This window comes from Martes martes, assembly GCF_963455335.1.
Source record: "Martes martes genome assembly, chromosome: 8".
Classification (NCBI taxonomy): Eukaryota; Metazoa; Chordata; class Mammalia; order Carnivora; family Mustelidae; genus Martes; species Martes martes.
The window spans coordinates 91,231,063-91,246,336 of NC_137895.1; the positions used below are offsets into that span (position 1 = coordinate 91,231,063).

Genomic DNA, 15,274 nt, shown 5'->3' on the forward strand with positions numbered 1-15,274 from the left:
TGTTTATTTCTCAGGGGTTCAACAAATGTCTGTCTAAATAAATAGATAAAATCTTTTTTAAAAAGACCATTTGGTTATACCTTTGTTTATGTAATGATTTTTCGTACATGTTTTAATAAGTTCTGATTAGAAAAGGCAAGGATGACTATTAGAATTTTCTTCAAATCCACATGATTATCATGAGGCAGCATTAACAAAGCAGAGTTGAAGGTGGAGGGAGCTTATTTTTCCTAAAAACCAGAATTCTTATCCTCTTGAAAAGAGAAAATACTTTGAAAGAGTTAGTGTTGCAAGGAGGGGAAATCAGTGACATGAATAGAATAGATTCAACACACAAGACTAATGACTAATGTATACCTGACAAGACTAAAAAGAGTTGACTGAAATATAGATTAGGAAGACGCAGAAGTTCCAGAAAAGTTAGAAGTATCTATCCGCATAATGCTGGGCCCATCACAATTTTTCCTTAGATTTTCTTCTAAATTTCCTTTATTTTTCCTCTATATTGAGAACTGAAATTCCTCAAAGTTGAGAACTACACAACTCTCCTCACTCAGTTTCCACCTATATGCTGAACTGATATACCATTTGTAATATATGATTTCATATTGATATAGGATAAGTTGTTTCTTGTTTTAATTTAAACTCCTAATATGAAAATCTAATATTTATCTGAAAGAGATGCAAGTCTTTTAAGGGTATCATGGAAAGACTGCTTTACTTGTTTATTTCTCAGGGTATAAATGAAAGGGTTCAACAAAGGGGCAACAGATATAGTGAGCAGAGAAACTGCCTTGTTAATGGCTACTTCATCCTTAGCTGAAGGTTTGACATACATAAATATGCAGCTGCCATACGTGATGGAAACTACAATCATGTGGGAAGAACAGGTGGAAAAGGCTTTTTTCCTCTGCTGGACAGAGGGCAATCTTAGAATTGTCCTAATGATGTATACATATGATAGAACTATACACACAAGGGTCATTATGAAGGTCAACACAGCACAGACTATAACCAGCTGCTCTATAGACCAAGTATCTGAACATGAATTCTTCAGTAATGGAGAAGCATCACAATAAAAATGGTCAATAACAGAGTCACAGAATTCCAGATGGAGACTCAAACCAAGGAGTGGAAGGATAATCAATAAGGCAGATACCCAACAACTGAGGATGAGATTCCTGCAGACTCTGCTGTCCATGATGGTCACGTAATACAGGGGTTTGCAAATAGCCACGTAGCGGTCGTAAGACATCACAGCCAAAAGAAAAAATTCTGTAGCTCCAAAGAGGACAATAAAAAAAATTTGGCTGAAGCAAGCCTTAATGGTGATGGTTCTGTCCCCACTTGATATGACGTACAGGTATGGGGGGACACAGGCAGTTGTGAATGAGATTTCTAAAAAAGAGAAATTTTGAAGAAAAAAATACATAGCTGTTTTTAAATGAGAATCCACCAAGATGAGAGAAATTATGGTCAGATTCCCAATTACACTTAACATATATGAGATAAACAGAAAGATAAAAATAAAAATCTCTAGCTGTGGGTCATCTGTCAAACCCAGTAAGATGAACGTTGTTACTGCTGAATGGTTTCTCATCATTGGCTTCACACCACTGCCCAATCTTCACGTAAAAGTCACAGAAATTGGATCTGAGGAGCAATGTCAAAATATGACAGGGTGAATAGTGACTATAAACAAAAATTAAACCTAGTCACATGCTGTGCCTTGTATAACTGGAAAACAAGTCTTTCATGAGGTGATGACCTTAGTCCCACTGAATGTACCACAATGAAGCAAACGCAGTTTGTCCAGTTTTTCATCTATTATATGAACTACCTTGGACAAGTCATTTAACCAATCTTTGCTCCCAATTTCCTCCTCTGTAAGATGGGGTAATGATAATACTACATCTTAGATTTACTATGAGGTCTAAATAAGATAATCCAGGTACATGCTTATGATAGTACTAAGGAAATAATAAGTACTGTACAGATATTGTTTTTTGTATTTTCTGAAGCCAATCTCTGATCACCTCAAGAAGACATTTAGCTCTTCACATAGCAGCTCTCCTTGTCTGTTTTTCACATAATTAATTTCTTCCCCTTTTCAAGATTAGTATCAACCACACACAAATGTGCTCTGGTATGCTCTTATATAATTTCTTTAATTCCTTCCCATTAGGGAATGACACTTCCACCATACACTTTTAGTTGTCATATAGTTTTGCCTTTTGTAAACTTTCTAATACGAATACTCAAAACAAAATCAACTTAAGTCAATGATGACAAGAAGGAGGACATACAACTGAAAGCTGAATTGGAAAAAAATCAACCAATTTTCATCTCAAATGAATACCATAACCATACCAGTGGGGAAAAGAAAGGACTAGTGCAAGTTCTGATGAACACATTATCTAACTATATCCTCTCGGTCTTGGTCTGAAAGGAGGATAGGAAGAAATGTGAACAAATCCTGAACTCTTTTTAGTACACTTGTTTTTTCTAGGAGTATGGATGAAACTATGCTGAAACTATTTTAGATTTATTGTAGGACTGAATAATGAGAACATGTTGATGGTCAGAGATTTTTATAAGGAATTAGAAAGATACCAATATGGATTAGGGAAAGATAGGAGTAGAATGGGAAGTTTCAACATAATTCTGAAAATATGTATATAAAGATATAGATGCATTTTTATATATGCTCATGTCTATGAGTGCATGTATATTTGTATACTGTATTATACATGTATATGCTTGCTTGTATTTCTTAGCCCACTAAAATGGTTAATTAAAAAGATAATGTAATAGCACTGAGCTCACCCTAAAGCCCCAAGATGAATGAACAGAGGTCCCGTTAAAAAAATGGCTGATCCAGGACTGAAATAGAATAGGTACAGGTGAACATGCAACATCTTGCTATGCCAAAAGTAAGGAAATCCTCAGACAATGGGATTTGTAACAAGGTCCACTGAAACCAGCTTGAAGGAGGTCCCACTGGCAAAATGTGTGACAATTTGAGCACCATAATTAGTAAGCACAGAAATGAATTACAAGCATTGAAAACTAAGAATTCATGAGTCCAAACATATACACAGGCGATGGATCAAGTATAAATTGATAGTAAGGGAGAACTCTTGTTCATAGTAGAATGCCAAGGACCAGCCCACATATGTGGAGCAAGAACTTGAGTTGGAAATCAGACATTGACAATCATTACAGCAAAGATCGAATCAGGCAAAAAACCATCGAGAGATACAAAATTGGGGAAATTTTAGTTGAGGAATAGAAAACTTGTGTGTTCTTTAAGTGTATTCATATAGACTGCTTATTAGTTATTAAAAAAAAAAGTAATGACCACATAATTGGACAACTTAACCTGGTGATCATATGTGTCACCCTGAAAATAACCATACCGTCTATATAGTACTCTGAGAATGAAAAACCTGAATTGAATCAGGAGAAAACATCAAGGAAACCCAAACTGAAGAAGTTCTATTGAAAAAGAAAGTGGAAGGAAACTATATTCTTCAAAAATGTGCACCTCAAAAAAATAACAAAATATACAGGCTGTAGAAATATTCCAAACAAAGAAGGTTAAGGAATCATAACAATTTAATACAATGACTGACCTAGTTTGGGTACTGTATAGAAGAGAGAAAAATTCAATTAAGGATATTACTGGTCAGAAACAAAGTTGAAGTATGGATGGGCAAATTTAATAAAATTATTGATTTGGTGTTAAATTCACTGAAGTCAAGAACATTATTGTGGATTTGCAAGTAAAAATCTCTATTAAGACATACACACTGCAGTACGTAAGGATACAGTAGTTAAGGGCCATGATATCTGTATTTTAACCACAAATGTGTCATAAAAACTGTTATGAAGAGAGACAGACAGCAAATAATAAAGTAAGTAGAATAAAATATCAACAATATGTGCATTGAATACTGATGTGTTTTGTACTATTCTTAATTACGCCAGCTTTCTATAAACTTGAAATAATTTCAAAATAAAATGTTAAATTTAAAGACAAGTCTTCACACTGTCTATTACTATTCACTATCACCTGAAAGAGAGGGAAATCTAAATACACACACATAGAAATTTTTAAAAAGGGGGGGGGGAACGCCTGGGTGGCTCAGTTGGTTAAGCAGCTGCCTTCGGCTCAGGTCATGATCCCAGGGTCCTGGGATCGAGTCCCGCATCGGGCTCCTTGCTCGGTAGGGAGCCTGCTTCTCTCGCTGCCTCTGCCTGCCTCTCTGCCTGCTTGTGTGTACTCTCTCTCTCTCTGTGGCAAATAAAATACACACACACACACACACACACACACACACACAGAGGTGACCCTTGAAAAACAGAGGTTAGAAGCACCAACACCCTGCACAGTCAAAAATCTGTGTAAAACTTTTGTCTTTCCAAAAATTAAACTACAGATAACCTGCTATTGACCAGAAGACTTACCGATAAGAAGCCTTACAAATAACTGTCAATTGACACATATTTTGCATATTGTAAGTATTATATATTGTACTTTTACAGTAAAGTAATCTAGGGAAAAATGTTAAAGAAAATCATAAGGAAGACAAAATACAATTACAGTACTCTACTGTGTTTATTAAAAAAGAAAAAATATCTCCACATAAGTGGACCCACACAGTTCAAATCTGTGTTAAGGGGCAACTGCAGCATCTTTTTACAATGAAATACATTTCTAATCAAACAAAAGCTCACCAGCACGGTATACTTAGACATAAACCCCACATGTCTCTCTGAACTGATTTCTCTGTTTACCCTCTTTCCCACTCTCAGCTACTCTTTCATTCATGGCAGCTGGAGGGACTTTTTTTTTTTTTTCCTCCAATTTTTTATTTATTTTCAGCGTAACAGTATTCATTGTTTTTTCACCACACCCAGTGCTCCATGCAATCTGTGCCCTCCCTAATACCCACCACCTGGTTCCCCCACCCTCCCACCCCGCCCCTTCAAAACCCTCAGGTTGTTTTTCAGAGTCCATAGTCTCTCATGGTTCACCTCCCCTTCCAATTTCCCTCAACTCCCTTCTCCTCTCCATCTACCCTTGTCCTCTATATTATTTGTTATGCTCCACCAATAAGTGAAACCATATGATACTTGACTTTCTCTGTTTGACTTATTTCACTCAGCATAATCTCTTCCAGTCCTGTCCATGTTGCTACAAAAGTTGGGTATTCGTCCTTTCTGATGGAGGCATAATACTCCATAGTGTATATGGACCACATCTTCCTTATCCATTCATCCGTTGAAGGGCATCTTGGTTCTTTCCACAGTTTGGCGACCGTGGCCATTGCTGCTATAAACATTGGGGTACAGATGGCCCTTCTTTTCACTACATCTGTATCTTTGGCGTAAATACCCAGCAGTGCAATTGCAGGGTCATAGGGAAGATCTATTTTTAATTTCCTGAGGAATCTCCACACTGTTCTCCAAAGTGGCTGCACCAGTTTGCATTCCCACCAACAGTGTAAGAGGGTTCCCCTTTCTCCACATCCTCTCCAACACACGTTGTTTCCTGTCTTGCTAATTTTGGCCATTCTAACTGGTGTAAGGTGGTATCTCAATGTGGTTTTGATTTGAATCTCCCTGATGGCTAGTGATGATGAACATTTTTTCATGTGTCTGGTAGCCATTTGTATGTCTTCCTTGGAGAAGTGTCTGTTCATATCTTCTGCCCATTTTTTAATATGATTATCTGTTTTGTGTGTGTTGAGTTTGAGGAGTTCTTTATAGATCCTGGATATCAACCTTTTATCTGTACTGTCATTTGCAAATATCTTCTCCCATTCCGTGGGTTGCCTCTTTGTTTTGATGACTGTTTCTTTTGCTGTGCAGAAGCTTTTGATCTTGATGAAGTCCATCGTTAAAATGTCTATACTGCCCAGAGCAATCTATACTTTTAATGCCATTCCAATCAAAATTCCACCAGTATTTTTCAAAGAGCTGGAGCAAATAATACTAAAATTTTTATGGAATCAGAAGAGACCCCGAATTGCTAAGGAAATGTTGAAAAACAAAAATAAAACTGGTGGCATCACGTTACCTGATTTCTAGCTTTACTACAAAGCTGTGATCACCAAGACAGCATGGTACTGGCATAAAAACAGACACATGGACCAGTGGAACAGAGTAGAGAGCCCAGATATGGACCCTCAACTCTATGGTCAAATAATCTTTGACAAAACAGGAAAAAATATCCAGTGGAAAAAAGACAGTCTCTTCAATAAATGGTGCTGGGAAAACTGGACAGCTATATGTAGAAGAATGAAACTTGACCATTCTCTTACACCGTACACAAAGATAAACTCGAAATGGATAAAAGACCTCAACGTGAGACAGGAATCCATCAGAATCCTCGAGGAGAACATAGGGAGTAACCTCTTTGATATCAGCCACAGCAACTTCTTTCAAGATATGTCTCCAAAGGCGAAGGAAACAAAGGCAAAGATGAACTTCTGGAGGGACTTTTTTTAAAATATTCATTAGTCCATGTCCCTCCCTAATTTAAAATTCAACAATAGCTTCCTAATATCCATAGAACAAAGCTTATGCCATAGCCTACTAGTCATCTCCCATAATCCCCACTGTCTTTGCCACATCCTGGTTATCTGGCCTTCTGTCTGATCCTCAAGGCAGCCCTACTTTGGCTTCTACACATGCTGAGCCATCTGCCTACATTGTTCTCCTGTCAGCACACTCCTGGATACATGTTGTCACTGTGGGTTCAATTCAAATTTCATCTACTTCTAGGACTGACCCCTGACCACCAAATTTGGTGAGACTCCTCCCATCTGTTCATTCTAATATACACCAGTCTTTTTAAATTTCTTCCTAATAATCAACACATTCCAAAATTATCTGTCTTCCCCTCCCTTAAAACTAACTATAATATAAGTGCCACTTGGGAAAGGATTTAAACATCTTATATTCTCCTTTATACCCAGCACTAAATATAGTGTCTGTCACAGAGTTTTGCATGACAAATTTTGATGAATTTACCCTTTCACAACCAGAGTCATTTAAACATATATATTAAATATAAATAAAGAAATGAATCTCTACAGTGGATTTTTCACATTAGTGAAAAGGATGAGGATGTATTTTAGAGAACGTGGGCAAAAGAGAGCTTTTCATGAGATGCTTTTTGCCAACATCTATTTAATTATATTTTTAATGGATTGGTCATATCCACTCTGAAGAAGGGGAAAATGACCATATGTTCCAGAATTTTCCTCTATATTGTTAATGTTCTCCTTCTTAATACAATTTATACATACATCAGTATATCTATCAATGTGGTAAGAAGACCAAAGGCCAACTACACAATCACTCAGGGTCTGGGCAAGAGCAACATAATTGTTCTTCTGAAATGCTTAATTGAATACATGGTCTATCCAGCCCTTTGTTACCTTCAATCAATGTTTTAGGTCTCTGCTATCTAATACAGTAGCCATTAGGCACATATGAATTATTTTTTTAAGCATCCAAGTGGCCTGGATACTTTGCTTTTTTTTTTTTTTACTAGTTTCAGAAGTAGAATTTAGTGATTTATCACTTACATATAACACCCAGTGCTCACTTCATCAAGTATCCTCCTTAACGCCCATTATCCAATTATCCCTTCTCCCCCACCCACCTCCCCTCCAACAACACTCAGTTTGTTTCCTAAAGTTCAGCGTCTCTTATGGTTTTCCTCCCTCTCAATTTTCATCTTATTTTATTTTTCCTTCCCTTCCCCTATGTTCATCTGTTTTGTTTCTTAATTCCACATATGACTGAAATCATATGGTACTTGTCTTTCTCTGACTGACAAATTTTGCTTAGCATAATACCCTCTAGTTCTATCCACATCATTGCAAATGGCAAGATTACATTCTTTTTGATTAGCCACATGTGATTTGTTATTGAACACTGAAAGGATGGCTTGTCTCACTCTCTCCTTCAGTCATCCAAGACACCAAAAGGAAAGAAAACAATGGAAAGAAGTTGGCCCTGGCCCCTACTGTCATGAAGAAACAGGAGGCCAAGAGGTGGTCATTCCTTGTTTGAGAAAAGGGCCAAGAATTTTGGCATCAGATAGGACATCTAGTCCAAAAGGGACTTTACCTGCTTTGTCAAATGCCTCTGCTATATCCAACTGCAGCAGCAAAGGGTTATTCTCTATAAACATCTTAAAGTACCTCCTGTGATTAACTAATTCGCCCAGTCCTTGGACCGCCAAACAACAATTCAACTGCTTAAGCTGGCCCACAGATACAGAGACAAAGCAAGAGAAGAAGTAGAGATGATGTGCTCGGCTGAGAAGAAAGCTGCCTGCAAAGGAGATGTCCCCAGTAAGAGGTCACCTCTCTGCAAGCTGGCATTAATACTGTCACCACCTTGGTGGAAAACAAGAAGGCTCTGATTGTAATGATTGCACATACTTGGATCCCACTGAGCTGGTTGTCTTCCTGCCTGCCCTGTGTCATTAGATGGGGGTTCCCTACTATATTATCAAGGGGAAGGCCAGGCTGGTGCATCTGGTCCACAGAAGACCTGCACCACTGTCACCTTCATACAGGTTAACTCAGAAGACAAAGGAGCTCTGGCTAAGCAGGTGGAAGCTATCAGGACCAATGACTGACAGATAGGATGAAATCCACTGTCACTGGGGAGGAAACATCCTGGGTCAAAAGTCCATGGCTCACATTGCCAAGTTGGAAAAGGCAAAGGCTAAAGAACTGGCCACCAAACTGGGCTGAGTGGATGCTGTTGAATTTCCTGTACATAAGAGTGATAAAAAGTCATCCTTCAAAACAAAAAATGTGACTGGTTTGGATGAGATACGCAGCAACTCTAAAATACACATAATACTTAGAAGACTTGATAAGAAAGCTTAATATAAAATATCTCAATAATTTTATTATGGATACACACTGAAATGGTAATAAGCTGGATATATTGAGATAGAGAAATATATAACCTTAAAAAATCTTGCTTGTTTCTTACACTTTTGTAAATGGAACTATTGGAAAATTCTGAATTGCAAATGTGGCTTACATTGTATTTATATTGGCTAAAGTTGTTATAATATTTCATGTTTTCTCCCATTAGAAAATTTAAAAAAGATCCCCATAAGACCCAATTAGTTTGGTGTCTAAATAGCTTTCTCTGGCTTTTTTATTATTCCCAACAAATGTATGTTTCCTGCATCAAGGATATGAAGCTCACTTTTACTTTTGTGAAATGAGTGAATAGTATCAGTTTCCACTAAGAAGAGTTGCCCAGTATAATGCCAAGGTTGCAGATATTATTAAAAAAAAAAGAGGGATGGGGAGAGATATTAACCTGGGTTTATAAGACAGATCAATGATTAGTGACACTGGTGCTAAAATAGAAGGAGATTTTTCTAATTGAATCTTTCCCATTGATAATTGAGCTAAATGGAATAGATATGTAGACAGACACTTGATAGAAGAAATAGAGACAAAGTGAGAGTTTTGTAGACACCTGGAGACTTGTTTCTGTGTGCCAATCAAACCACTATACCTGGGAAGCTATCAATTTAATTATAGATTAAGTGAGTCCACCCATGTTGTCAATCTGATGAAGGTTCATTTGCTCTATAAAAAAATCTCAAAAGTTATCTTAATATCAAAAATAAAGTTTGAAAGAAGTATTTGAGGCAAAGTTGACTGGCTCAGTCGGTAGAGCATGCCACTCTTGATCTCAGGGTTGTGAGTTCAAGCTCCATGTTGGGCGTGGAAACTGCTTTTAGAAATGTTTAGAAAAGGGGGGCTCCTGGATGGCTCGGATGGTTAGACATCTGCCTTTGGCTCATGAACACCTCAGGGCATGATCTCTAGGTCCTGGGATCTGGCTCCCAGCTCAGCAGGGAGCCTGTTTCTCCCTCTGCCTCATCACCCACTTGTGTTCTCTTTCTTTCTCAAATGAATAAATAAAATCTTTTTTTAATGTAAAAAAAAAAAGAAAGAAAGAAGCATTTTATTTTCTCTCCCAGATTAAAATATGCAGTGAAACATATTATATAGAGAAAAGCAAAAATATCCTCTCCATCAGTTACAAATAATAAGGTACCTGACAAGTAAAAGATTCAGTACTTACCTTTGACATTCTTCATTGTTTCACTTGGAAGCTGTACCTCAAGTGACATAAGTGAACCTCCAACTGAACAACAAGATACCAGTAGGAGCATCTAAACACATTTTTCGGCCCTTAGGAACCCATACTCACTGTGAATATACATATGGTTGCTGGGTTACAAGATATACCATCCTATTTTCAAATGAGGAACTATGTCTGTGCACTCTAAAGAAAGGGAAGATAAACTAAGTTCAAGAAGTAAAGGGAAGTTAAGAAGCCTCTCTAGGTCTTCAAAAATGGGTGTTCTCTTTTTCTATGAGGCCAAACAGATTTTTAAATTACAGACCCTCCTTATTACCTTCTTCAAATATGGTGAATAGAAAAAAAAACTCAATAAAAACGTCCCTAAGGCCCCTGAATCAAAAGCCTCTGATGAATCTGAAATATAATTTATTTTGGCAAAAAAAATCCCAACCCAAACACCAATGGGGTTAGTACCCTTGGAGAGAAAGAGATGTAATAAGAGAAATCAACTCAATCCAGGCATAGAAAAATAAGATTCTAATTACAAATCAGAACTATTCTTCATCATTTATTCACACATGGTTTAAGCAGTGCAATGAGTTAGGCAATAGTCTTCCCATATAAAACTACACATATATGCATATTTAATAAAGAAAAATTCAAAAGTAGATATGAAACATTAAAAAATCATAGAACCTCTAAAACCCAAAAATGAATATTATTATTTAGGTGGTTGTCCTTCAAAATGTTATCCATGTTTGCATACATATATATTTTTTAAGAATAATATCACACAGCATTTTAACTTACATTTTTACCTTAAAATCTTTTTGCAAGAGAAAGAGAGTGAGCACAAAAGGGGGAGGGGTAGAGGTAGAAGCAGGCTCCCAACTGAACAGGGAGCCCAATGAGGGACTCGATCCTAGGACCCTGGGATCATGACCTGAGCCAAAGACAGATGCTTAACCGACTAAGCCACCCAGGTGCCCAGTAAAAATCTTTCTATTTCAAAAAAAAAGAGATACATAGGCCAGTATTATTTATTTCACTATGGTCTTTGCTGTAGACTTTCCTTACTCATGCTAAGAAAGTAACTTTCTGTTCCTAATTTCCTAATATTTAATAATTAATGAATGGATATTGATTTTCACCAATGCCCATTCAATACCTATGGAGATTATTACATGTTTCTCTTTTAATTCAGTTACAGTTCTGAAAAATAAATGGATTTTTCTAATATTAAACCAATTCACATTTCTGAGATGAGAACACGTTGGTTGAACTATATTATACTTTTAATATATCACTGATTTGGTTATTGATATTTTCATTGAGACTGCTGCACCTGTGTTTTTGAGTGAGAATCCTCTGTAATTTCCTATTCTTGATAGTCCTTGTCTGGTTTGGGTATTAATGCTACAGTGTACTGAGGATACATCTCCTATTCTTTGGAAGAGTTTGTTTAGTAATTTCTTTTAAAATAATTGGTAGAATTGTTATTTCAACCATATAGGTTGGAAGTGTTTTGTGAGATTTCTGACCAATTTATTCATTTCTTTAATGATTACAAGATAATTTTTCATTTCTAAATCAGTGTTAAGAGTATTGTAGGGGCGCCTGGGTGGCTCAGTGGGTTGAGCCGCTGCCTTCAGCTTGGGTCATGATCTCGGGGTCCTGGAATCGAGTCCCGCATCGGGCTCTCTGCTCAGTGGGGAGCCTGCTTCCCTCTCTCTCTCTCTGCCTGCCTCTGTCTACTGTGCTCTCTCTGTGTCAACTAAATAAATAAATAAATCTTTAAAAGAAAAAAAAAAGAGTATTGTAGGCCCCAGGTCTCAGGGATCTGACACAAGCCCTCAGACATCAGTCTGGGGAAAGAACAGAGGTAGGGCTACAAAGTTACCAGATTGCTGAGCTGGGAGCAGGGAAAGAGGCGAGTCTCACAGGTGCCATGAAAGCCACGCATCGAGTGCATTCAGGGAGAGGGGCTACAGACAATGGAACTGGATCAGTGTTGATAACCTTCAGAAAGGGGACCAACTTTAAAGAGACACTTTCCTCCTTTGGAAATGCACAGGAAGAGAAGGAAGAGAAGGAGGACAGCAAAGCCAGTAGACCTACACTCTAGGCTCATATTATTTTTTTCTATTTTTTTTAAATTTTCTTTTACTAACATAAAATGTCCCAGGGATAGAGGTCTGTGAATCACCAGGTTTACACACTTCATAGCACTCACCATAGCACACACCCTCCCCAATGTCCATAACCCAACCACTCTCTCCCTACCCCTCCCCCCAGCAACCCTCAGTTTGTTTTATGACATTAAGAGTCTCTTATGGTTTGTCTCCCTCCCAATCCCATCTTGTTTCATTTATTCTTTTCCTACCCTTCAAACCCCTCACATTGCCTCTCAACTTCCTCATATCAGGGAGATCATAGGATAATAATCTTTCTCTGATTGACTTATTTCACTAAGCATAATTCCCTCTAGTTCCATCCACGTCATCACAAATGGCAAAATTTCATTTCTTTTGATGGTTACATAGTATTCCATTGTATACATATACACCACATCTTCTTTATCCACTCATCTGTTGATGTCCATCTGTTGACAGACATTGTTTAGCTATTGTGGATATTGCTGCTATAAACATTCGGGTGCACGTGCCCCTTAGGATCACTAGATTTGTGTCTTTAGGGTAAATACAGAGTAGTGCAATTGCTGGGTCGTAGGGTAGCTCTATTTTCAACATTTTGTGGAAAATCCATGCTTTTTTCCAGAGTGGTTACACCAGCTTACATTCCCACCAACAGCGTAGGAGGGTTCCCCTTTCTCCTCATCCTCACCAACATCTCTCATTTCCTGACTTGTTAATTTTAGCCATGCTGACTAGTGTGAGGTGGTATCTCATTGTGGTTTTCATTTGTATGTTCCTGATGCCGAGTGATGAGGAGCACTTTTCCATGTGTCTGTTGGCCATCTGGATGTCTTCTTTGCAGAAATATCAGTTCATGTCCTCTGCCCATTCCTTGATCAGATTATTTGTTCTTTGGGGGTTCAGTTTGATAAGCTCTTTATAGATTTTGGATACTAGCCCTTTATCTGATATGTCATTTGCAAATATCTTCTCCCATTCCGTCAGTTGTCCTTTGGTTTTGTTAACTGTTTCCTTTGCTGTGCAAAAGCTTTTGATCTTGATGAAGTCCCAATAGTTCATTTTTGCCCTTGCTTCCCTTGCCTTTGGCGACGTTCTTAGGAAGAAGTTGCTGCAGCTGAGGTCGAAGAGGTTGCTGCCTCTGTTCTCCTCAAGGGTTTTGATTGATTCTTTCTCACATTGAGGTCCTTCATCCATTTTGAGTCTATTTTCATGTGTGGTGTAAGGAAATGGTCCAGTTTCATTTGTCTAAATGTGGCTGTCCAATTTTCCCAACACCATTTGTGAAAGAGACTGTCTTTTATCCACTGGACATTCCTTCCTGCTTTGTCAAAGATTAGTTGACCATAGAGTTGAGCATCTATTTCTGGGCTCTCTATTCTGTTCCACTGATCTGTCTGTCTGTTTTTGTGCCAGTACCATACTGTCTTGATGATGACATCTTTGTAATAGAGCTGGAAGTCTGGAATTGTGATGCCAGCAACGTTGGCTTTCTTTTTCAATATTCCTTTGGCTATTCGAAGTCTTTTTGGTTCCATATAAATTTTAGGATTATTTGTTCCATTTCTTTGAAACAAATGGATGGGATTTTGATAGGGATTGCATTAAATGTGTAGATTGCTTTAGGTAGCATAGACATTTTCACAGTATTTGTTCTTCCAATCCAGGAGCATGGAACATTTTTCCATTTCTTTGTGTCTTCCTCCATTTCTTTCATGAGTACTTTGTAGTTTTTTGAGTATAGATTCTTTGCCTCTTTGGTTAGGTTTATTCCTAGGTATCTTATGGTTTTGGGTGCAACTGTAAATGGGATTGACTCCTCAATTTCTCTTTCTTCTGTCTTGTTGTTGGTGTAAAGAAATGCAACTGATTTCTGTGCATTGATTTTATATCCTGACACTTTATGGAACTCCTGTACACATTCTAGCAGATTCAGAGTGGAGTCTTTTGGGTTTTCCACAAATAGTATCATATCATCTGCAAAGAGTGAGAGTTTCACTTCTTCTTTGCCAATTTGGATGCTTTTTAATTTCTTTTTGTTGTCTGACTTCTGAGGCCAGGACTTCTGTACTATGTTGAATAGCAGTGGTGATAATGGACATCCCTGCCATGTTCCTGACCTTAGTGGAAAAGCTCTCGGTTTTTCTCCATTGAGAATGATATTTGTGGTGGGTTTTTCATAGATGGCTTTGATGATATTGAGGTATGTGCCCTCTATCCCTACACTTTGAAGAGTTTTAATCAAGAAAGGATGTTGTACTTTGTCAAATGCTTCTAAGCATCTATTGAGAGTATCATACAGTTCTTGTTCTTTCTTTTATTAATGTATTGTAGCACGCTGATTGATTTGCGGATGTTAAACCAACTTTGAAGCGCTGGAATAAATCCCATTTGATCGTGGTGAATAATCCTTTTGATGTTCTGTTGGATCCCATTGGCTAGTATTTTAGTGAGAATTTTTGCATCTGTGTTCATCAAAGATATTTGTCTGTAATTCTCTTTCTGGATGGGGTCTTTGTCTGGTTTTGGGATCAAAGTAATGCTGGCCTCATAAAATGAGTTTGGAAGTTTTCCTTTTTTTTTTTTTTTTTTTTTTGGAACAGGTTCAGGAGAATAGGAATTAATTCTTTAAATGCTTGGTAGAATTCCCCTGGGAAGCTGTCTGGCTCTGGGCTCTTGCTCTTGTGAGATTTTTGGTGACTGCTTCAATCTCCTTACTGGTTATGGGTCTGTTTGGGTTTTCTATTTCTTCCTGGTTCAGCTCAGGTAGTTTATATGTCGCTAGGAATACATCCATTTCTTACAGATTGTCAAATTTGTTGGCATAGAGTTGTGCATAATATGTTCTTATAATTGTTTATATTTCTGTGGTGTTGGTTGTGATCTCTCCTCTTTCATTCATGATTTTATTTATTTGGGTCCTTTCTCTTTTCTTTTTGATAAGTCTGGCCAGGGGGTTATCAATCTTATTA

General features: G+C 37.6%; 2 protein-coding genes and 1 pseudogene across 3 annotated transcripts in view; 2 read left to right on the top strand and 1 right to left on the bottom strand.

Annotated features, from left to right (window-relative positions):
• LOC308347502 (olfactory receptor 6C4-like) overlaps positions 1–15,274 on the top strand; it is a gene marked incomplete at both ends in the record, with an annotated part of 188,342 nt that overhangs the window by 130,890 nt on the left and 42,178 nt on the right. The window lies entirely within an intron of this gene.
• Positions 726–1,600, bottom strand: LOC308347509 (olfactory receptor 6C2-like; the record flags this gene model as incomplete). The annotated part of the gene is given in 2 exon segments (XM_080810976.1): positions 726–778; positions 781–1,600. Coding segments are annotated over 2 exon segments (873 nt in total).
• On the top strand, positions 2,910–8,783 carry LOC308348004 (large ribosomal subunit protein eL8-like; annotated as a pseudogene). The gene is made up of 2 exons: positions 2,910–2,933; positions 7,988–8,783. The product of its transcript is annotated as a large ribosomal subunit protein eL8-like (transcript).